General features: G+C 37.6%; 4 protein-coding genes across 5 annotated transcripts; 2 read left to right on the top strand and 2 right to left on the bottom strand.

The window, feature by feature from the left end:
- Window positions 1–1,720: 1,720 nt before the first annotated feature.
- Window positions 1,721–4,768, top strand: LOC113760280 (chromatin modification-related protein MEAF6-like). 2 transcript variants are annotated; one of them, XR_003467031.1, is made up of 7 exons: window positions 1,721–1,953; window positions 2,064–2,158; window positions 2,267–2,367; window positions 3,113–3,182; window positions 3,982–4,034; window positions 4,138–4,404; window positions 4,499–4,768. XR_003467031.1 is itself a non-coding variant. In XM_027302837.1 (6 exons), exons 1-6 carry the CDS (start codon window positions 1,941–1,943, stop codon window positions 4,238–4,240), a joined length of 435 nt encoding a protein of 144 aa, XP_027158638.1. In that variant the 5' UTR covers window positions 1,721–1,940; the 3' UTR covers window positions 4,241–4,768. The 2 variants fall into 2 exon arrangements, 1 of the variants encoding a protein (XP_027158638.1); XM_027302837.1 differs by having other exon boundaries at window positions 4,138–4,768.
- A 1,018-nt stretch (window positions 4,769–5,786) lies between these two features.
- On the top strand, window positions 5,787–7,427 carry LOC113760271 (actin-depolymerizing factor). The gene is made up of 3 exons (XM_027302830.1): window positions 5,787–5,958; window positions 6,181–6,446; window positions 6,934–7,427. The coding sequence occupies exons 1-3, from the start codon at window positions 5,938–5,940 to the stop codon at window positions 7,082–7,084; spliced, it is 438 nt and encodes a 145-aa protein (XP_027158631.1). The 5' UTR covers window positions 5,787–5,937; the 3' UTR covers window positions 7,085–7,427.
- A 367-nt stretch (window positions 7,428–7,794) lies between these two features.
- On the bottom strand, window positions 7,795–10,018 carry LOC113774017 (inorganic phosphate transporter 1-4-like). Its single transcript, XM_027318600.1, has 2 exons — window positions 9,962–10,018; window positions 7,795–9,572 (listed from the first exon to the last, which is right to left on the bottom strand). Exons 1-2 carry the CDS (start codon window positions 10,016–10,018, stop codon window positions 7,908–7,910), a joined length of 1,722 nt encoding a protein of 573 aa, XP_027174401.1. The 3' UTR covers window positions 7,795–7,907.
- A 1,842-nt stretch (window positions 10,019–11,860) lies between these two features.
- On the bottom strand, window positions 11,861–15,186 carry LOC113777299 (inorganic phosphate transporter 1-4-like). Its single transcript, XM_027322359.1, has 2 exons — window positions 15,115–15,186; window positions 11,861–13,870 (listed from the first exon to the last, which is right to left on the bottom strand). Exon 2 carries the CDS (start codon window positions 13,800–13,802, stop codon window positions 12,174–12,176), a length of 1,629 nt encoding a protein of 542 aa, XP_027178160.1. The 5' UTR covers window positions 13,803–13,870; window positions 15,115–15,186; the 3' UTR covers window positions 11,861–12,173.
- Between the last annotated feature and the right edge of the window lie 6,011 nt (window positions 15,187–21,197).

The following is a 21,197-nucleotide window of genomic DNA, read 5'->3' as shown; positions in this document are numbered from 1 at the left end:
CTTTCATTTCATGAGAGGAATTTTCACCTGGAAATGGAAATGAAAAACTCCTCCTTGTACGACAGACTGAAATTAGGCATAGTTAGTTGTTTACCAATAGCAGCCAGCCGGAGTAGTAACCTACTAACCAACTACATGCATACCTAAATCTTGACGACAGAGCAAGACGAAACCGACTAGATGCAGCAGAACAATCCAAGTTGTTGCAGAACTTGGAAGAAATCTATCCTCCGAAAATATTTCTTTTAAGTTGTTGCAGCCTTGAAGGCTTAGCTACCATGTGCAAAGCACTTCCAATTTTGATGTTCCTGGCATCCTGTAGAGATCTTCCTGGTATCTGAGGTTAGCAGGGTTAGAAATTTTCCCTGTCTGGTATCATTGTCGGCTGAAAGTAAGTTAATTGGGAACAAGAATGAACATAAACATCTTATGGTTGAACTCACATAAGGAAAGAGAAACCAAGATGACCTTTACAAAATAAAAATCTGCAACTATCATTGCAGTTCTTTTGTGGATTTAATCGTGTTCACTAGAGCAGCTCGCGTTTCTTTGCAAACAAAGAAAACATGTATAACGGATAGGGAAGGTCCAACCAACAATTGCAACATTCATGAATTATTCAAGGAGATGACACATTCTCAGAACAATAGCCACCTTCACTCAACATTTTTTTTTTTTTTTTTATAAAACAGAGGGCACAATCTGCAAGGACAATTTGATGGTTTCAGGCCAATTTGATTCTTTGGCACCAATTCCATCGTTTATTTTTACGGTGTTTCTTTCTTTCTTTTAACTGACATACTTTAGCAGACCGATTCTTCGTTGGCCTTGGCCAAATCTTCATGCAGCCACAAAAATGAGACTTGAACACTTTTGTAGAATTTGTGCATTTATTTTCTTGCCTCTAATAAGATTACACCGTCCATTTGGCTCGAAGATTATTTTAAATGTTTTATTATGCATTATTTTTTTTTTAGGGGTGTGATGTATTCAAGAATAAAAAATTAAACACATGGTGACAATTTTTTACGTTTTTCAAATAGTCATATCTCAAAATGATTTGTCCTAATAAACTTTGGCACACAAATGTATAATTTTTTTCACACACCATATTAATATTGCTAAAAAAAATTACTCAAAAGTGGAAGGTTATCGAACTTTATCTATTAATTGTGTTTAATTTAAATTTTCACTAAACTCAAGTAGTGCTTACTTTTTTTTTTTTTTTTTTTTTTTTGTCGATACGATACACTATGGGGAGGGGGAGGGACTGAACCACCACCGAACCAGACGGGGTGCATAGAGTGCACTACGCACCGTTTGGATTGTTTTAAGTAAGATCGCATTTAATTGTGACAAATTGAAAGGAGTTAGGGTTTGAACTCTTGCCACCCACTCCACCAAACCTTAATGCATTAGTTGTGGCCACCAGCCAAGTTGTGCTTACTTAAAGTCATAATAAAACGCAGTCCAAAATGAATATAAATTAAGGTAAATGTAAATCTTAAAAAAATAGTGATATATAATCCGAATCCCATAATTGGGAAGCTTTTACTTGAAAAGGGTAATAGAAATACATTAGCTCTAAGTTTTAAGATGATGAACAATTAAGCACAATTCAAAATCCAATTTCACAACTTTTATTAGATGTAACAAAAAAATATTTTTTTTGGGAGGAAATTTAGACGTAGAATTTTGATTCTTCCAGCCTCAAATCTAATTGGAATAGCAGTAGTTTGGTGGCATCCATTTATCTCCGCACAGATGGAAAACGACAACGTTTTCCCCGAGGTTTGCACATAATCAGCGATCCAAAAGGGTTTAAGGAGAAAAGAAGAGGCAGATCCCCCGCGAACTCCGCTTCTGTAAGCTTTATACAAACCTATATAAACAGCGAGGGCATATGATTTTATTAATCTTCTCGGTTAAATCATTGGTAAATGGAATCCGAAGGTAACCATTTCAATTTGATCTGCTGATTTATCCAATCTCAAAATCTCACCCCGATCAGTACTATTCACATTACTCATATTATTTTTAATTGAAACTTCCCCGATTGTTAGGGCAAAGAACATCGTCAACTCCATCGGCAGTGCTGGCGTCACTCTTATGCAAAAGAGCCAAACTTCATGAAGAACTCCGTAGCATCGAGAAGCAGGTGCAGGTTTTTTAAGGTTTTCGTTTTTGTTATAAATTTTTGTAGGGATATTTGTTTGAGGTGGGGGAAGGGGCTGCTGATGATGTTTTGGGGTAATTCTTTTGGCAGGTATATGATATGGAGACAAGTTATTTGCAGGATCCAAGCCAGTGTGGGAATGTTTTGAAAGGTTTTGAGGGGTTTCTATCCTCTTCCAAGAACACTACCCTGTAAAATTTCTTCAACACTTAAATGCAGTCCGCAAAGATGCTATTGAATTTTTCATGAGCAGCATGCACTGTAATGTAGTACTACTAGTTAATAAGTGGTAGTCGTTATGTTATATGCAATCGGGCTTTTGCTGAATTGGCTCTCTGAGACTTTGTGGGCTGTCTTGGGATTTTTTACAGAACGTTGATTCAGTTCATGGTCTAATGCTTAAATTTAGGTGATTTAGTATTTTCCAGTTGTGGGATTTAGTTTGTTTTATGGGCCATAACGCCACGTGATTTTGAAAATTGTTGTTTAAGTACGTACAGCTTCAAGCAAAGCAGTTTGATTTCAGCGCTGTATTCTAGTTGCCTGTCCTATATTGCATCTTTCTTAATCTGATATATTATTGGAGTATGTTCATTTGCTAGCTAGAGTTTGGGAGTTATGTAGTATCAATCATTCCCCAGAAAAGCTTCCAAAGATAGGCACTCAACTCCAGACATGAACGCAGTATTTAAGAATGATGGAAAACATGTTTAGCTTGGATTTATAAAGGGAAAGAGTAAACGCTTAATTTCCTCTCTCTCTCTTTTTTTTTTTTTTTTTTTCTGGTCAAACATGTTGAGCATGTTGCCACATAAACTCTCACCTGCTATCTAGTTTAGCCTTCCACCTCCTGACAAACATTTGCAGGCTAATTTCACAGCTATATCCTTTTTATGTTCTTGTTGAAATATTCGACATTATTCAAGTTGATTGCAGTTTAAAGAGATCCAGGAAGTTTCAACCTGAAGATAGGCTGTTTTCATTATCTTCCACCACCTCACTGGCGGTATGTATCCGTAACCTTCATTTGAAGATGGTGGCTCACCGGCACACTAATTGCTAATTTTGTGTTTAATTAGACACGGATGTGGAACTTTTTCCCTATTTATTCTTTTTCGCAACCCATCAGCAAGCTATGCACTTATATTCTTCCTAAGCTCGACTGATGTTCCAAAACGGTGCATGGAATAGAGTTTTTCATCTTTATATGTAATAAAACATGCATTTTCTAGATTGAGAGCATTTAGGGGATAAGATTCTTGGTAGGACAAAAGATGGTTTGAATGTCTAGCACTACTTATTTTCTGCAGAAATAGAGGAATTATAAAGCATTGGTTCTCTCAATATCCCTGAGAGATCTGGATGAAGTGTTTTGTGTTTGGTGGGCTTGTTCTTTGGTGGATTAGGTTAAACAATACATATTGATAATGGAGATGGTTATATAGATTACTCAGAAAGTTTATTGATTCGGAAAATTCCTTGCCACTTGAATTTAGTTCCAAAAATGAATAATAAACTAGTAGCCTCTTACCACTTCATGTGCTAGCAAGATGACTATTGGGAATAATTTTCTACCTTTTTGTGTAAAACATTTAGTCTGTGTTTTGCTATCCCCTGTGGAAACTCCCCCTAGTTTCTTTAAACCGGAATGACTTCTCTGTTGTTGACAAGTCTAGTCTTCTAGCACGAGACTTTGCATGTGTGAGTAAAGGAGGATGACAAATTCTGTAAACTGTTCATTAGCAATATCATCTTGACTGTTGTCTTTTTTTCTCTTCTCATTTGGATTTCCTTCATTTGCTCAGGCAGAAGAACAAGCTGCTGGACGAGATGGTGGGGCTTTATTGGCTAATGGACAGTAAGTATTTTATTTCGTCTGATGCAGGTAGTGCCTTCTGTGCGCATTGAAAATTTTGACATGGATAGGGATTGATTTGGATAAATTTTTGTTATCTCCACAGAGGGAAACCAAAGAAGGGTAGGGGTGGCCCTAGAGATGCAAAGAGATCGAGGCAATCAAGCGAACCAGATTTTGACTATGAAGACGATGCTGATTTAATGTAGTGGTGACTCCTCGTATGATGGTACATCTGTTGGTCTTGCATGATGCAGGTTGATAACTTCATTGCGAATGCATTCTAACCGAGGTGGAAATGGAGCTTTTTTGGTTGTCATAATGTACATTATTATGCGATCCTTGCTTGGCTATCATTTCAGCATATGCTGTTGTAAGTAGATATGTACAAATCCCCATGATTTTCATGCAAGAAGGGAAAAAACAACTAAGGCAGGACATCTTTTTCAATCATCTCGTCTTGGCAGGGATAGAATTACGTTGGCGCTTGGCAGTCAAAAATTTTGTGGCCGACTGGATCCGGCAAATTGCAATTGTCATTTTGTCGAGATCCTTGGTATTCTGAGATTCTCCGTTGCTAGTTCGACATTGTTAAAGTTCCGGGGCTAGAAATCTATGCCTTTACTATCAGATGTCAAGGCTGCGACACCCCTCTTCATGTTTGTTGTGGAATAGTAGAGTAGGTTCACATTTTTTTCCGGTTGAATGTCGTATATGGTGTCGGCTATTTTTGATTACCTGCTGATGTTGCTTTGGCATCTTCCTCCTCATAATGTGTTTTTAAGTCCAATTGTACAAGATGTCGGAGAGGGTGGAAGACCATCTGTCATTTTTTTTGGTCTAGACCTCTATTCCGGTCCTTATCCCTGCTAATTTTCAAGCATATCATGGTAACAGCGAAAGAAAGGAAAAGGAAAAGTAGGAATGTACCTGTGGTCCTTTCTTTGCTCCGCAGAGAGGAACGTTTTCTATAAAATCTGGGGTGGCACCGCTCGGCTTGCAAAAAAGTGGGAAAGCTTACTTTCAACGCACCGCCTGGGGGTCCATGGGATTCCATTTCTTTCCACTAACACTACTGTCTAAATTGTTTTGGTGCAAATCTTCATTAGCTACCTTCTTTTCCTCGAAAGCCATCAACCTTTCATTAAAAAAAAGTACAAGTGTTCTTTCGTCTTTGCGCAACAAAGTAATAATTGGACATATTTACAGCTTCTGCCCCAACTCCAAACCACACCATCAATTCAAGGACCTCAACCAAGGAAGTCAAAAGGCACGGAGAAAGACAAAAAAGGCTTAAAAAACAAAATTACGTTAACCTCGTTGGGGGTGGTTTGGATAATCATGGAAATCCTTGGACGTATTTTATTACAAAATATTTTTAATCCTGGACTTTTGCATCGGGTGATTCCATATCTATAAGCTTATGATTGCTAGTACTAGCATGTAGATAACAATTACATGAACCATATAAAGATCTGGTAGGTAAATGGTCACTGCAGTTCTCAAAACCCCATGGGACATGGTTATTCTTACGTCATCAAAAATGAAAAAATCCGAGTAATGGGCTATCGTCAATTGTATTTTAGCACATAGGGGATTTGAATTTGGTCCGTAGATCTTGGCCAACTTCCTATTTTAGCACATAGGAAATTTTGGTTGCTTTTCTCCTCTGGTTTTGGGAATATATGCTTTTCTTTCCTTTATCCCGTTTTCTTTTCTTCTCAGTCCAAAAGTCTTTATCTGACTTTCCGTCCGAAACCTTATAACCACATTCCTTTCCCCCGTCCATTACCGCAGAATCAAACTTGCAGTTCAGGTTTGCACAATCACATTCATACTCTCATTTCTTCTTTGAATATTTCAAACTTCTCTTCGTGGCCCTCCCGCGGTTACCGTATCTTCAGCTATGTCTTTCAGAATCAGAGGAGTATGTCTTTCTCTCCTTCTCTCCGTTTTCACCAGTTCGTGAATTTTTACTTCTTGATCATGCTGATGATGTTAGTACGAAACTTGTACTCCAATTTATATGCTCCTTAAAAGGGCGTCGTTTCGAAAAATTTCTGTTTGATAGTTTGGAGCGGTTGACATTTTTCAGGTAATAATGACGACCGGGTTTCTTTTTTTTTTTTTTTCGTATATTATATTGCAGCAAAATGCTACTTCTGGTATGGGAGTTGCTGATCACAGCAAGGATGCATTCTTGGAGCTGAAGAGGAAGAAGGCGTACCGCTATGTTATATTCAAGATCGATGAGAAGAAAAAGGAAGTTGTAGTTGAGAAAACTGGCAATCCAGCTGAAAGCTATGACGATTTTACTGCTTCCATGCCTGAAAATGATTGCCGTTATGCAGTCTATGACTTTGATTTTGTCACCTCTGAGAATTGTCAAAAGAGCAAGATTTTCTTCATTGCATGGTTAGTACTTTCTCGTCCAGTCTTTTAACATTTTTTTGCCTCTTCTCTATATCTACTACCATCTTTCTTCTTCTTTTTTCTTTTTTGTGTTATAAATTTTTTTTCTGGCTCTTGTGGGCAAAAACTTTGCTGAAAAAGAAGAAAATTGGATGTGCCACTCAGTTGACATAACCAGTTTCACTCCCTTTGATACGCCTAATGTTAGGACAAACACATCGATTTAAGTTAGCGTTTGACAGATTGATTGTTCATAACCTGTACAATTGTCTGCTGTTTGTTTTTAATTTCTATACTTGCAATAACTTGAATAGATTACTTACTGATGGTTGTGACTTATCAAGCGCTATCTTTCTGGCCTTATATTTTCTCTTTCACGATAATGATATCTTCCTGATACTGACTAACTTGATACAGAATTTAAGATTTTACCATGCGCAGCTCTTATGTGAGGTATCTATTTGACTATGGTCATATGCATGTTTATCAGGTCTCCTGCAATCTCTAGGATTCGTGCCAAGATGCTTTATGCTACATCCAAAGAAAGGTTTAAAAGAGAATTGGATGGAATTCATTATGAAATTCAGGCTACTGACCCTACTGAAATGGATCTCGAAGTTATCAGGGACCGTGCAAATTAAAGCTTCTGATGTTCATTATCTTTGTAAGAAGCAAAAATTGATAGAGCTCCATCTTCAAAGCAATTATCATGTTGACTCCTTTGAGCTATCCACATATCCATTTCTGGAGCAAGTGCTGCAAAAATAATGATACCTGGAGTTACTGATTTGAGGCCATGGTCAGTCTCTAGTTGCCTAGTGTATAATGTTCTAGTATGACTTGCTTCTTCTCATGAGGCGTTCATAATCTTGACTCGAGTACATACATTAGGCGTATATTTGGTTCAACAGACTTTGGTTTGTTTATTGTGTATTGCACTTTAAGAAGAATAATGCCAAAAGCCTTTTCCTTCTTTCCCTCTCAGTTACATGTTAATTCTGCAGCTCTTTTTATAAACTTATGCTCTATAAATCATTGGCAACACCCACATTTCAATCCTTAAGTTCCCAGAGATAGTATTAGAAAATTAAGCATAACTTCGTCAGTAAATTTAAGGCAATTGCCAGATTAAAACATGGATGTCCGTGAGTTAATGTAGAATCCGCGATCAGGCACTCCTTGTTAGTCTGATATATGTTACTTGACTTGTAAAGCCTTCTTCACGAGAGGTGCACAGAAGCAAGTAGAATAAAACTAAAGGAGGAGAAGGTGAAAAGCATCTGTTCTGCCGATGAGACCACTATCCTAAAAATGAACGACATAAACATGCACTTGCTTGTATGCAGAAGAAGAAAAGATCAATCGTTTTGCTAGGAAGCACAATGACTCCAAGACAATGGTTTCCCATTGTATTCTATTTATTGCTATGTACTTTTTCTACTATTATCAGAACCACTTGCGTAGTTAACTCTGTGTGGGCTGCTGTGCCTGTTGGTCCTCACCTGAAATTTCTTCTAGAGACCTGCCCTTTGGTTCAGGCACTAAAAACGTAAACATTGCACCCAAAAGATTGATGACAGCCAACACAATCAGCGAATTTCTCATTCCAATGCCAGGTGGATATCCTGCATCTGTCTTTGTCTTATCTTGGTTTTGAGCCAAATACAAGAACCCAAACGCACCCACAATTGCACCTGATTTTCCAGATGCAGCTGAAATGCCATGGCAGGTTGCTCTCAACCTGGCTGGAAAAATCTCAGCAGGCACAATGAATGTAGTGGCATTGGGACCAAAATTTGCAAAGAAGAAGGTTAACGAGTACAGTACCACAAAGCCAACATGGTTTCCTTTAGCCCAGTGGTCGTAAGGGATGGCCAAAGCAAGCATAAAGATTGTCATCATACAGAAGCCCATCAACTGAATGGCAAACCTTCCCATCTTGTCAATCAGAAAGACAGTGAACCAATATCCTGGGACTGTACCGCACAAGGCAATCAAGGTTTGTGCCTTGGCGATCTTGAAGACTTCCTCGATGGCATTCATAGACTTTGCCGAGGGAAGCCATCCAATTGCAGAGAAGATGTCCTTTTGGAACAAATTTTGACTGTAATATGCAATATCAAGTAAAAACCATGTGGTGGTTGTACCTAACAAGTGAAGCCCATGGCGCCGAAGAAACTCCTTTGTGAACAAGCCAAATGAGCCTGCCGATTTTTGAGTTGTCTGGATGTTGATTTCTTGTTGTGCTTCCAAATCGACCTGTAGAACCTTAGACATGTCAGCGGTAGCTTGTTTTCCATTCTTGGCAACCAAAGCCGTATACCGGGCAGTCTCAGGCATCTTCATCCGCCAATAGTAAGTCAATGCAGCAGGAATTGCTCCAGCCATGAGAATTATCCTCCAAACATAGTCTGCCTGAGGAACAGTTGAGCCAGCGGGGTCGAGTGCAAAAGATGGAGCCTTAAACCTTGCATTGAAAATTGCAGAGATGATGATGGCAAAGATGCCACCAGATAATATCCCAAATCCCTGCATGGCAAAAACAGCAGCTATGAAACCGCCACGAGTCTTTTTATTTGCGTACTCTGACATGATGGTGGCCGACAGCGGATAATCGCCTCCGATGCCGAAACCAAGCCAAAACCGCCAAAAGCATAGTGTTCCCATGACAAATTTCGGACCATGCCCGAAGGAATGCCCCGAAGCAATTGAGGCAAGAACCATGATCATAAGCGTGATTCCGTACACCTTTTTGCGGCCCATTTTATCCCCAAGCCATCCAAAGAAGAGTTGGCCGGCCAGAGTTCCACAAAATGCTACCCCATTTACCGCAGCTGATACGTTAGGAGGTAAGCTGCCTGGTTTTTCTGCTCCTTCGACGTAGTAGTATGTGCGGCCCAACAACTTTGTGACAAGGGATATGCAGAAGAGATCATATGCGTCCGTGAAGAAGCCCATTCCAGCAATGACAATTGCAGTGAAATGGTACAATTGTGTTTTTGCGACGTCAAGTGCATTAAGCACGTTATTTTGGGTTTCAGGCATTGCTGGCTGCAAACTTCTCTGCTTAAAACGTATCTGCTCTTCTACGAGTACTCCCAAGCCTTTGTCCTGCCTTGGTAAAGATATCTGCAGAAACCGCACCCACAGATTTTAGATCATGCTAGCTGAAACTTTCCTCGAAATATGTTACTACATTTTTTTTTGATAAAACAAAAAGGACCCTTTAAGTTGTAGCATGTATTTCCAAATTCTCAGGACATCGTGTTAGGTTTTTGAAGACTAACCATTTTCTGAACAAGATAAGCATGCATGATAAGAAGATGTCTAAACTCAAAAAAAAAAAACAATTTAATTTAGTGTATGATACCTTTAATAATCTAAGATACAATCTAACAGTTTTCAAGAAAGGAGAGCTCACCACCAGCAACAAAGACAATTTTATTGCTATCTACGGCTTATATGTTGCAATCAATCCGGAGTATAATCTGGCGACAAAACTAACCAATTCTTGTTGCCTCAGAGTTGAATTTAACAGTCTCAAAAATCAAAATTTGTTCAGAATTGAAGCCCATTTGTCTAGCCTTTTCTCCATGTGTCCAAAAGTATGTCTCTTTTATTTTCTGGTTTTCCCTAGACGAGCTTATTGCTTTCCCATAGGGAGGTACCCATTTGTTGCATCGGGTAGAAAACTGGTGTTCCGAGCCATTATATATTGTGGAACTGATTGTATTCATGTCTTCTATCATAAACTGCTTCATTCCATGTCAATTATTACTCAAAATCCACACGTTCGACGAAAAACAATTAACAATGAAGATAATCACAAGGAGATCATACCTGACTTTAATCTCAAATTTCTTTCTTCCGGTAATCATCCAACCTTTTCTCAATCAATGTGTTCTTGATGCTTTTGATTCTTTGTGGTACTGACATATCACTCTCCTCTTCCTGATTCGTGTGTAACCCTTTTTGGTTTCTTGTGCTTGTATGATTGGAGTATATTGTTTCCTAGTAATACTACTGATACGAATCATCAGAGTGATCGCATTGGATCTAAAAGAGAGTCTGTTGCGGTAGGATAAGTTCGTTTTGTTTTCGAAAACTTGAAAGGGCAGTAGGACTAGAGGGTTATTGTCTCCTAATAGGATTCCTTCTAGGTTGTGCGATTTTTGAGGGTTTTCTATTACTATCAATTTTTTTTTTCTCTTTTTCTTGTTGTCAAGAATATATTTCCAAAGGATAGCAACCCGTATAGTTTATAGATTAAGAGTAAATTTTATATATAATAAGAGTATCTACACTATCACCATTTGATTCATGACATACATGTAAAAGTTTGGATTTCAAAGCATCTACATTGTCACTACCGTTGGATTCATGGCACACATGTAAAAGTTGGATTTTAAATTCAAATTTTGTATAATTATTATTCATCCAAAACTGATATTTTCAGTGATAGTGTACAAAAAACTAATCCATAAATTAATATGTGTCACTTTGTGTATGTATTCCTAAGAATACCTCAGGTTCAAACTTTGAAGTAGGATGATATTAACAACATCGAATTGAGTTTGAGTTGGAGTTGGAGACTTGGAGTTGGAGTTGGAGGAGGCATGGTTCAGCAATATGGGATTTTAGTATTAGAAAACAGCTTTGTTCTTTCGTATGAACACTTTATGAAAATTTAGATGACATGTGTCACTTTATGGGTTTATGTATTTCTAAGAATTCCTTTGGTTCAAACCTAAAGGTGTGTTTGGATTAAAAATTATTTGAGATAATTTCGTGAAAAAAGTACTGTAGCATTTTTTTGATATGATGTATGTGAGATAAAAAGGTGATTGGAAAATATATTGATGATGCAAGCAAATCAGTGTGAGTAAATAAGGTGTAAATAAAGTGTAATGTTTTGCAATCCAAACACACATTAGTAAGAAAATCGATTTGAGTTGGAGTTGTAGTTGGAGTTGCAGGAGGCATCGTTCAGCATTAGAAAAATGCCTTGTTTTTTCGTATGAACACTTTATGAAAATTTAGATGACATGGAAAATAAATTCAAGCTATATTAGGTTATCAACTTTCATAGATTATGAACCGTCACTCAGACGGTACAGAAAAGATATACTCCAATTTAATATCCAGCACATCCTTCCGTTTGCAGGGTAATTAAGCCTTTTGCTTGTACTTTCTTAAGTCCTTCTTTGAAAGGTTAAAAGAAAAATGAAAAAACAGAAGCAAGAACTGGGATTAACACAATGAATTGAAAAGGGCAAAGTTAATGCTGTTATTAGTAGACTTTTGGTGGATGGCTTGATAAAACAGCTCCTTTTTCTTTGTTGTAGAGGTAAGAGAGTAATTCTTCCTGAATTCGAATGCATTCGCAAACTTCTTCTTCATACGGGAGCCAATTCGCAAACCATCAAAAGTGCTGGAGCCAATTCGCAATAGTGAGTGCTATGTCAACTCTTACTTTGATTGATCAAGTGTTACGGGATCAATCTGGGGAACAAGATTCATAATCCTACCATTCTAAGCTCCATAAACTACTCTAAACTTGTATTAAAGAAAAAGGAGGGACAAAGTACAAACCGCTACTTCCTTGCTTATTACACTTCGAAAGCTCGAACCTCTCCCAAGGACTACATCAAAAGTAAAAGATTCAGAAAACAAAAGTAACTACTATTCGGTAAAGAGGCCACAGAATAAACAGACGGGGAACAACAGCACTTATATCACCGGAACCGTCCTGTTATTGTAAGAAGCTGGATGGTCCAATTCTTCTCCTCCCTCTTTCATGTCTCCGATTTCACCTGACATTTCCTCCAGCGATTTCCCCTTGGATTCTGGGACCAAGAAGGTAAACAAGAAGCCCAAAAAGTTAACAGCTCCCAGCAGAATGAGGGAATTCTTCACCCCAATACCCGGTGGGTACCCTGCATCAGTCTTGGCCTTATCCGGGCTCTGAGCCAAATATAGGAATCCAAAAGCACCCACCATTGCTCCCAATTTCCCTGATGCAGCTGATATTCCGTGACAAGTTGATCTAAATCTAGCTGGGAAGATCTCAGCTGGCACAACAAAAGTGGTGGCGTTGGGACCGAAATTGGCAAAGAAGAAGGTCAACGAGTACATCACCACAAATGGGATATGGTGTCCTGGTTGAGTCCAGTGGTCGTAGGGGAAGGCCAGAGCAAACATAAAAGCTGTCATCATGGTGAAACCCAACAATTGAATAGCAAATCTTCCCATTCTATCGATGAGGGCAACTGTGAACCAGTAGCCAGGCACAGTACTGCAGAGAGCAATAAGAGTTTGTGCCTTGGCAATGGTAAACACTTCATTGATTGAGTTCATAGTCTTTGCTGCAGGGATCCATCCAATTGCACTAAAAATGTCCTTCTGGAACAAATTCTGGCTGTAAAATGCAATATCAAGCAAGAACCATGTGCTCGTTGTACCAAGCAAGTGAAGCCCATGACGCGTAAGAAATTCCTTGGACAGCAGACCGTATGGGCTACTCGGGCTTCCAGCTGTCTGCTGCACCTTGGCTGGCTCAGCCTCGATGTCGACTTGCAAAACTTTGGACATATCTGCATTAGCCTGCTTCAAATCATTGGCAACAAGAGCGGTGTAACGAGCAGTTTCGGGCATCTTCAACCGCCAGTAGAAAGTAAGTAGTGCTGGCATTGCGCCTGCCATCAGGATGATCCTCCACACATAATCCGCTTGCGGGATAGTTGAAGCAACCGGATCCACCTCATAAGGTGGAGCAGGGTATTTGGCATCAAAAGCTGCCGAAATTATCATGGCGAAAACGCCTCCACCCAAAATGCCGAAGCCTTGCATGGCAAAGACTGCTGCAATGAAGGCACCGCGGGTCTTCTTGTTGGCATATTCAGACATAATGGTGGCGGAAAGAGGATAATCACCGCCAATGCCAAATCCAAGCCAAAAGCGAAAGAAGCAAAGAGTGGCCATAACTGATTTTGCTTCGTGACCGAAGGAAAGGCCTGAAGCAATTGAACAGAGGCACATGAGCATGAGGGTTATGCCATAAACCTTCTTCCTTCCCAGCTTGTCCCCGAGCCAACCAAAGAAGAGCTGGCCGGCTAGGGTTCCACAGAGTGCCACGCCATTGACAGCAGCAGAGACATCAGGAGGCAGACTGCCGGGCTTGGGAGCGCCTGGTTTGGTGTAGTAGATGCGGCCAAGCATCTTGGTGACAAGGGAGATACAAAAGAGATCATAGGCATCTGTGAAGAATCCCATTCCGGCAATGATAATCGCCGTGAAGTGATACCATTGTGTTTTTGCCGAATCCAGAGCATTCAGCACCTTCAGATTTTCCCCTGCCATATTTGCTAATGACTGATCGTCGTCTCTTTCTCCCTATCCCTCAAATCACTCCTTTCTCCGACTTCTCTCTGCAAGCAAGAAGCAGATTAACAATCCTCAGAACAATCATGCCAATTAATTTGTTGTTTGCGATTATCAGGAGAATTCAAGACAGTCAAACAGTAGAGAAGGTGAATTAAAAGCAAATCAATTAAATGAGTTGATATCGTTTTGTTTTTTCCAGGGAGTAAGCAATCAATTTTACCATCATAGCATGCAAATACTCCCACTCCGTGAAAAAAAAAAAAAGAGTAAATGAAAAACTTTAAGTAGGATGATTATCTCCTTTTTTTTTTTAATTATTATTCAATTGTAAAGAATAAAGTAGTCCCTCGCTAATCTGATTCTGAAACTGGAAGTCTGTTCTAGTCCCCCTCCCACATACTTGTATATGGAAGTGGTCCCAATTAGGTCACAGAAACAGGACGACAACATAATTCACACGGCAATATTCACCAATGTTCTAGGGAAATCCTAACTTCTAATCTTCGACAATAACGTAAAGTCCTAGAAAATCTTTTATGCATCCATAACTAGAGAAGAAATCCCTCCGTCCCTCCTCTTTCACCACCCCCCATTATCGTAAAGAAAAATGGACAGTTCATTTAATTTGGTGGCCATATCGAATTATTCATGCATAATAGCAAAACATGACAAACCATCTCCCGAACAACCCCCTCCTAATCCCCCCTCCCCCCACCCCCAACAACACAAAAAAAAGGGGATTCCGGTACCATTAACTTTCATTAATTGAAAGCAAAATAATAAAATCTTAGGGAGTTTTATCAATTCTTTGAATAGCAAAAGCAGGCAAAGAAGTAAAAGAGGAAACGTTTTAATAAATACCACACGCAACAAATTCACTAAAACGGAGGATGTTTCGATCCGTAAAAGGTTGGAGATAATTCCAGGATTTGTTAGGAAAAAACAAGAAAAAGAAATCATGTCCAGGAGGAAGGTGGCGATGCGAAAAGAAGAAGATTTGATCCAGGTGACCACCTTTTGCATGCAACAAAAGAGAGCAAATACTAAACAAATCAATGAATAAGAGGTTAGGTTGATAACATTCAACAAGTGTGTTAGAAAAATAATGGGGGATGGCAACACAAAAATTTAGTAACGTATGCAGCATTATGCATGTATCTACCCCCAAAAAAAAAAAAGTATCATGCATGTACAAGACAAGAAACAGCTTTATTACCAAAAAAAATAAAAAACTAATTCCAGATATGTAACGTTTAAGGTTGTTGACAGTTGTAATTGTAACACAGACCTTGTTCCTTTCTCTGAATCCGGAGCAGATGAAACAGAGAAGGGGAGAGAGAGGGAGAGAGGTGAAAAAAGAAAAATTGAAGACTTGGGATTATTATTAAATTAGGATTAGGTTTGGATTAGTGAAATTCGCAGGGATGGAATGGCAAGGCGGGTGAGCGTGGGTTATTTATATGGGTCACGGGACCGGGCAACCACCATACCATCCCAGGGGATCTTCACTGGTATATTCTTTCTCTCACACGCCGCTCAAAGTACCCTTTTCCCTCATGCTGCTCACGACGCCGTTTCGGGTACCCCATGTTTGCACCCGTGCCAAATTGAGAAGGTTGGCAATTGCGATGGATTTTGACCACTCATTCATACTGCCAGGGGGGAGCAACCGTTTCTCACGATTCATGGCTAAGATTTGATAAAAAAATAATAATAATAATAAGATTCAGATTGTATTTTATACATCATTTTTCACATCTTGTATGGGACCTATAATATTTTATTTTATAATTACACATCATTGAAAATGAGTTACAACGTGTGCATATAAAGTTATGTTTCGTGTATTTTGCACTGAATCAGTCCAAACGATTTTCCTGACAACCGTTCGGGCTCATGTCCACTCATACTGTAGAGGGGATCCTTTTGTTGTACGAATGCATAGACCGTTCCTACTGTAGGTCTGTGATGAGTAGGGGTGCAAACAATTCGAACTGATTCGATTTTCAGCCTAATCAAGTTGAGTCTTAACATAATTTTACAAAATTCAAACTCAAACTCGACGAATTCGAGTCAAGCTCGAGCTTAAAAAATAAAAAAAAAGTATTTTATTTTTTAAAAAGAATAAAATAATTATTTTTCTTAAAAATAATAAAATATTAGATATATATATAATTTTACTATTAAAATAAAAAATATATATGTACATATATAATTGAGTTCGAGTCGATTCGCGAGCTAATGAGTTTAATATTTTTGAACTCGAATTCGAGTTCGAGTTCAACTTGATAAATTCAAATTTGATGTTGACTGAATTCGTGTCGAGATCGGACTCGAGCCGCTCGCGAGCCTTTGCAGCCCTAGCAGTGAGTGTGTGGTGCGTTTGGCCTGATACTAATAATAATAGTAGTAGTAGTACAGTTACTATAGTAGTATGTCTGATGAGGGGTAGTTCCGTCAACAAATTGGGATTTTTTTTTTCTTTTTTTGGGTAAAAGTTTTGGGAGGTTGTTAAACGTAGATCAGTAATTAATTCTACACACGGTAAAATGAGCTGTACGTAAAATCGTAGTATCTTGGATTAGTTTCCTTGTAAATCGAGAGAAGTAATGGTACTTCTCATCCTTAAGATTGTGCTCATGGCATCTTTCATCGATGCCAACAGTGACTTCTTCATTTTCCCTCTCTTTCTTTCTTTTGCCAACAGACTAAAATAAACGAGAATATCCGCCAACATGTCAAACCATATGCCCTGCGAAATTGTTTCTATCCATCGATTTTCGTGGAAAGATTTCTGGTTTTTCACGTTTGATATGATATTAGTTTGAATTCCTAGTGTCAAAGACTTCTTTGTTTTTTCCCCTCTTTTTCTTTCTTTTGCCAACAAATAATAAACAAAGAATATCGGCCAACATGTCAAAGCATATGCCCTGCGAAATTTTCATAGAAAGATTTCTGGTTTTTCACGTTTGATGTAGGAACAAAATGAAAATGAAAATTCGTTCAACATGTCTCTCACATTTCTTCAAATTAATTATTTCATCATTCACTTTTAAAATATTAATTTTACGTTGTTACAAAATTACATTAGCAAAATTAACGAGAAGTAATATAATTTTGTAAGAACAAAATTTGATCATAACCTAAATTTTCGACCACTTGTTAACTTGAAAATCACCGAGTGACCAACATGCGGCCACTTTATGTATAAAAAGATTAGATCTCACTATTTTAGTAACAAAAATGACTATGAATTATGTCAGATTCCTTTTTTTTTTTTTGGGTAAAAAAATAAATATGATTCAAGTCATATCGTACCTTTTTAGGGACAAAATGAACGTGTGGCGCTCACGTGATAGATGTAGGTTAAAAAATGATTGAAAAGTTAAGTTAGGATCAAATTTTACTAACTTAATTTTGTAAGGGATACAAAGTTACAATTTAAAAAATGACAAATGAAAAACTTTATTTGACAAAATGTGAGAAATGTTTTGAACCATTTTCCAAATGAAAAAGTTTATGTTCACTAATATGGAACCAAAAAAGGCAGATCTGTGGAATTGAGTTGTCTAATGATTCAATTACTAACCGCTAGATATGTTAGTATAGTCACTTATTAATGCTCATCATCTGTAATTTAAATATGTACACTCACATTCATTTGGTACCGTGACGGTGAATCATTGTCTCAATGCAATAGGATGGACGATAATTATGAACCCGTGTCAATGCAATGAAATGTACTAACCAATATCCAATCTGCAGTGGCTAATAATAGGCGTATTTGACTAGTCTCGAGAATGATGGTTGAGCATTCAAATATAGATGAAGTTCAAATAATGCAACTCATGATATGGGAGCGTATGCTTTGTTTTCACAGTAAAATGGAAGAAAAGAGCACATAGTTTAACTCGCTTGTGAGTTTTACTCTAATCAAAATTTTAAATCCATAATTCAATAATTAGAAATGTGTGCAATCAAATATAAAATAAAGTTTAAATTATGTGCCGTGACCAGCGTCCGTTAGACAATTGTTAAGAGAACTTTAAACTCGTTGAAAATAGACCGACCATATTCGTGATTTGTAGGGGAAAAAAAAGAACAAATAATTCAACTCGTTTGTCAATAGGAGCACGTACGTAAAGAGAATAGTTTTTCGAACTTATTAATATTCAACTAGCTAGTTAGGTTTCTAATACTCGGAAGTCATTTGCATCAACACACAACATCCATCAAGAAGTAATTGGAAAAAATAAAAAGACAATTGAAAAACATATTTATAATATAAGTTATGCAACGAGAACTTGTTTAACAAGAATTAACAAACCCCCAAATTCATTAGATGGTTAAAAATTTTAAAATATGAGACAGGTTTCGAGTGCCTCTGCTGAAAAAAAGGTGGATCAAAATTTCCTGCTTAATAAACAAATTTATCAGCATCCAGACGGGACAATTTTACCAAACCCTTCCAACTTTGAAATCTTCTTGAGCTCAGTTCTTTCTATGAGCATTATCCATCCTACCATTCCAAGTATTAGCAGCAGTGTCGTGGAAATTGGGTTCAGCCATGGTATGTATGACCTTTTGATGTTGTCCTTTGACCTACGAAGCACACGCAGCCAAATTGGGGGACACAATAGCTTGGTCGGCCATGAATTCCGTCGAAACATTAATCCACCATTTTTTCGATTTATGCCAATGTACCAACCATGAACTTTTATAATATCGCACGTCGAGTGTTCCCTCCACTCTTCTAGATCTCTTTCCATTTTCAATCGTATCTTTTGCCAGTCTGCTTTACATCTACGATACTGTGCTCTACAATTACATCTCTGTGTCACATTTTATTTAACTAGTCATTGAACACATTTAAATTTCATCAAATTTAACATTAGTGGCTTCTTGCATGGGTTGCATGGAGTGATGCGTATTGCGAAAAATAAAGCCCGTGAAGTCACTTCTTGCTAGGGATAGCGTTATTTTGTTCTCTTGCTCCGTAAGATGCATTGTATTTGAGCAAGAATCTTTCTTTCCTAGCAAACTAAATTTCCTAACAATTTTGCCAATCTTAACTCTTTAATTGAGTTTAATGTAAGATCATATTTACTGGAAAAAATAGATTGATTGAGTACTACTGTAACAATGGAAGTAAAAAAAAATCACTTCAAGCGTGCTATCCATATGCATGGTTCGATCTCACCTCAATTATCAACCACACAAGACATGGTCAAGCTATACATTAACTTTACTAACAAGATCTAGATCGATATATCCCTACGGCAGGCCTGCAATTCTTGTTTACCAATTTGAAATGTCCCAATATTTGAGAGAGTTTGCAATTCATAGAACGGTGTCTGAACTTTGTCGTGCATTGTAGAGTACGTGTGATCAACGCGTGAACATCTTCTTAGTGAGATCCACAACTATTTGAGTTTAATGCTTCAAAAGCCAAAGATGCAGTCCAAAAAAATTTGCTAAAAGCAGTCAAAAATTTCGCACTTCGTGTCTGAAGTTTATGGCTGAAGCCTTGGATAATTTGGAGCATAAACCTACTAAGAAAGTTTTCTTCACCCAGCAGCCCTGCTCGCCCCATAAGCTGTAGGGACTTTTGTGCGGGCCCTTAGGGGGCTGAGGAAAGAAAGAGATGAAATGGGAAAGAACTAAGGCATTGGTGCGAACCTTGCCTCCCACCAATTTGTCACAATTGTGGTTCTCATGGGCAACTCGGTTGGTCTCAATAAGTCTCCTTAGGAACTGATGTCTAGTGCCCGCAAGGGTTCGAGTCCCGTGATTAACGTGGTCGGGGGATGAGGCCTCTCCTCCCGGGCCGGAGTGGGATTAGTCGGACCCCGTAAGGATTGACCCGGACACCCACTCTGTCAGAAAAAAAAAAAAAGACGCAGGGCAAAAGTACTTTATCTCCAGCATTTATTTAATTAGTGGTGAATTTTGCTCCGAACCTTCAATTAACCATTATTAGATCAAGCAAAGCACCTTTTATAACCAAATAATGATAACGTGGGACATATGATCAGCTACGTAATCCTATGCACTTGTGTCCTGAGTTGGCAGATAAGAATAATAATAATAATTATTATTATTTTGTTTTGAGATGATTTAAATTCAAAATTTTGGAAAGGGATGAATTAAGTGATACAGACTGAGATAGCATAAGTTTTGTATAGAGAAATCTTGACAACCTGAGTATTTTCTGAACTGAGTATTTGGGCACGTAAAGAAAATTCTGGGGATTTAGGGTGAAAATTGTCTCTCAATCGCAAGGACATGTGGACTAAACAAATTGCAAAACAAGATGGTTTTCATTTTTCCCCATTGGTTTTTTTCTGTAAATTCAGAACTGAATAGAGCTTCGTAATCTTGGTTTGACATGAGAAACATTTGTAGGCGTTAATATGGTGGCATCAACGCGGGATAATTATGGTTGTCCTAAACAGGTATTTACAATGAATTAGATATTAATTTCTTGCACCACTACTAATAAAATAGTGAAAATATAAGCATCATATGGAAAAGTCGCCGCAATAAACGACGGACACAGGCAACGACAATTATTCTCTTACTTTAAAGGGTTAACTACACTTTGCCCCCTGAACTTAAACCATTATAACACTTTGCCCCCCTAAACTCCAAACATATACACTTTACCTCCTGTGGTCAACTTTTTGATGAGATTAAGATGGAGTTATATTTTTTATGATCAAAATATCCCTAACTGATTCTTAAATACACACAATAATTGTAACATAATATATATATATATATTTCTTTAATAGTTAACAAATGTATTTAAACACAATTACACTATGCATTTTGACGTTTTAGCACTAAAATGAATTAGATAGTTCACATAAAAGAAGTATAAGTAACTCAATGTGTTTATCTCAATATCGTAGCAATTCTTGTTATAAATAAAATAATATTAAATAGTGCATTTAAAATAAAAATTATCTGCGTATATTTTTTTATTGTAGCACTTTTTAATATGTTTTATATGAGATAAAAACATGATTAAAAATAAAAATATATTGAAAACCACATTTAGAGAATTTTTATTTTTTTTAAAAGTGTAAAATGCAAAGCAAGGTATGAATGTGGTATAAAATTACCAAATAGCATCTTATTGACTCATGAAAATCTTGTAAAAGCTACAAAGTAAATGAATATTATTAAAACTAATCCATTTACAAATTAAAAGAAGAAAGGTAAGCGATGAAAACTTGTGCAGATGGTTTATGAATTTTTAAATTCTTTTTTTGTCACAATAAAAATTTTCAATTCTTTGCTATTATACCATCTTTTATTTTTTAATTTTTTTTAAAATCATATGAATTTTTATATTTTTCTAATAAA

Source organism: Coffea eugenioides, chromosome 1 (assembly GCF_003713205.1).
Source record: "Coffea eugenioides isolate CCC68of chromosome 1, Ceug_1.0, whole genome shotgun sequence".
Taxonomy (NCBI): domain Eukaryota; kingdom Viridiplantae; phylum Streptophyta; class Magnoliopsida; order Gentianales; family Rubiaceae; genus Coffea; species Coffea eugenioides.
Note: the sequence above shows the minus strand (reverse complement) of the source record. Positions and strands in the feature narration are given on the sequence as shown.

Bases quoted from the DNA above. Each gene is read 5' to 3' on its own strand.
- LOC113760280 (XM_027302837.1), top strand. The intron at 2,159-2,266 runs GTGCAGGTTTTT...TTCTTTTGGCAG, and splicing joins TCCGTAGCATCGAGAAGCAG to GTATATGATATGGAGACAAG. The intron at 3,183-3,981 runs GTATGTATCCGT...TCATTTGCTCAG, and splicing joins CTTCCACCACCTCACTGGCG to GCAGAAGAACAAGCTGCTGG.
- LOC113760271 (XM_027302830.1), top strand. From the start codon at position 5,938: ATGTCTTTCAGAATCAGAGGA. The intron at 5,959-6,180 runs GTATGTCTTTCT...ATTATATTGCAG, and splicing joins TGTCTTTCAGAATCAGAGGA to CAAAATGCTACTTCTGGTAT. The intron at 6,447-6,933 runs GTTAGTACTTTC...CATGTTTATCAG, and splicing joins AAGATTTTCTTCATTGCATG to GTCTCCTGCAATCTCTAGGA.
- LOC113774017 (XM_027318600.1), bottom strand. From the start codon at position 10,018: ATGGGCTTCAATTCTGAACAAATTTTGATTTTTGAGACTGTTAAATTC. The intron at 9,573-9,961 runs GCAACAAGAATT...CGGTTTCTGCAG, and splicing joins CTGTTAAATTCAACTCTGAG to ATATCTTTACCAAGGCAGGA.
- LOC113777299 (XM_027322359.1), bottom strand. From the start codon at position 13,802: ATGGCAGGGGAAAATCTGAAGGTGCTGAATGCTCTGGATTCGGCAAAA.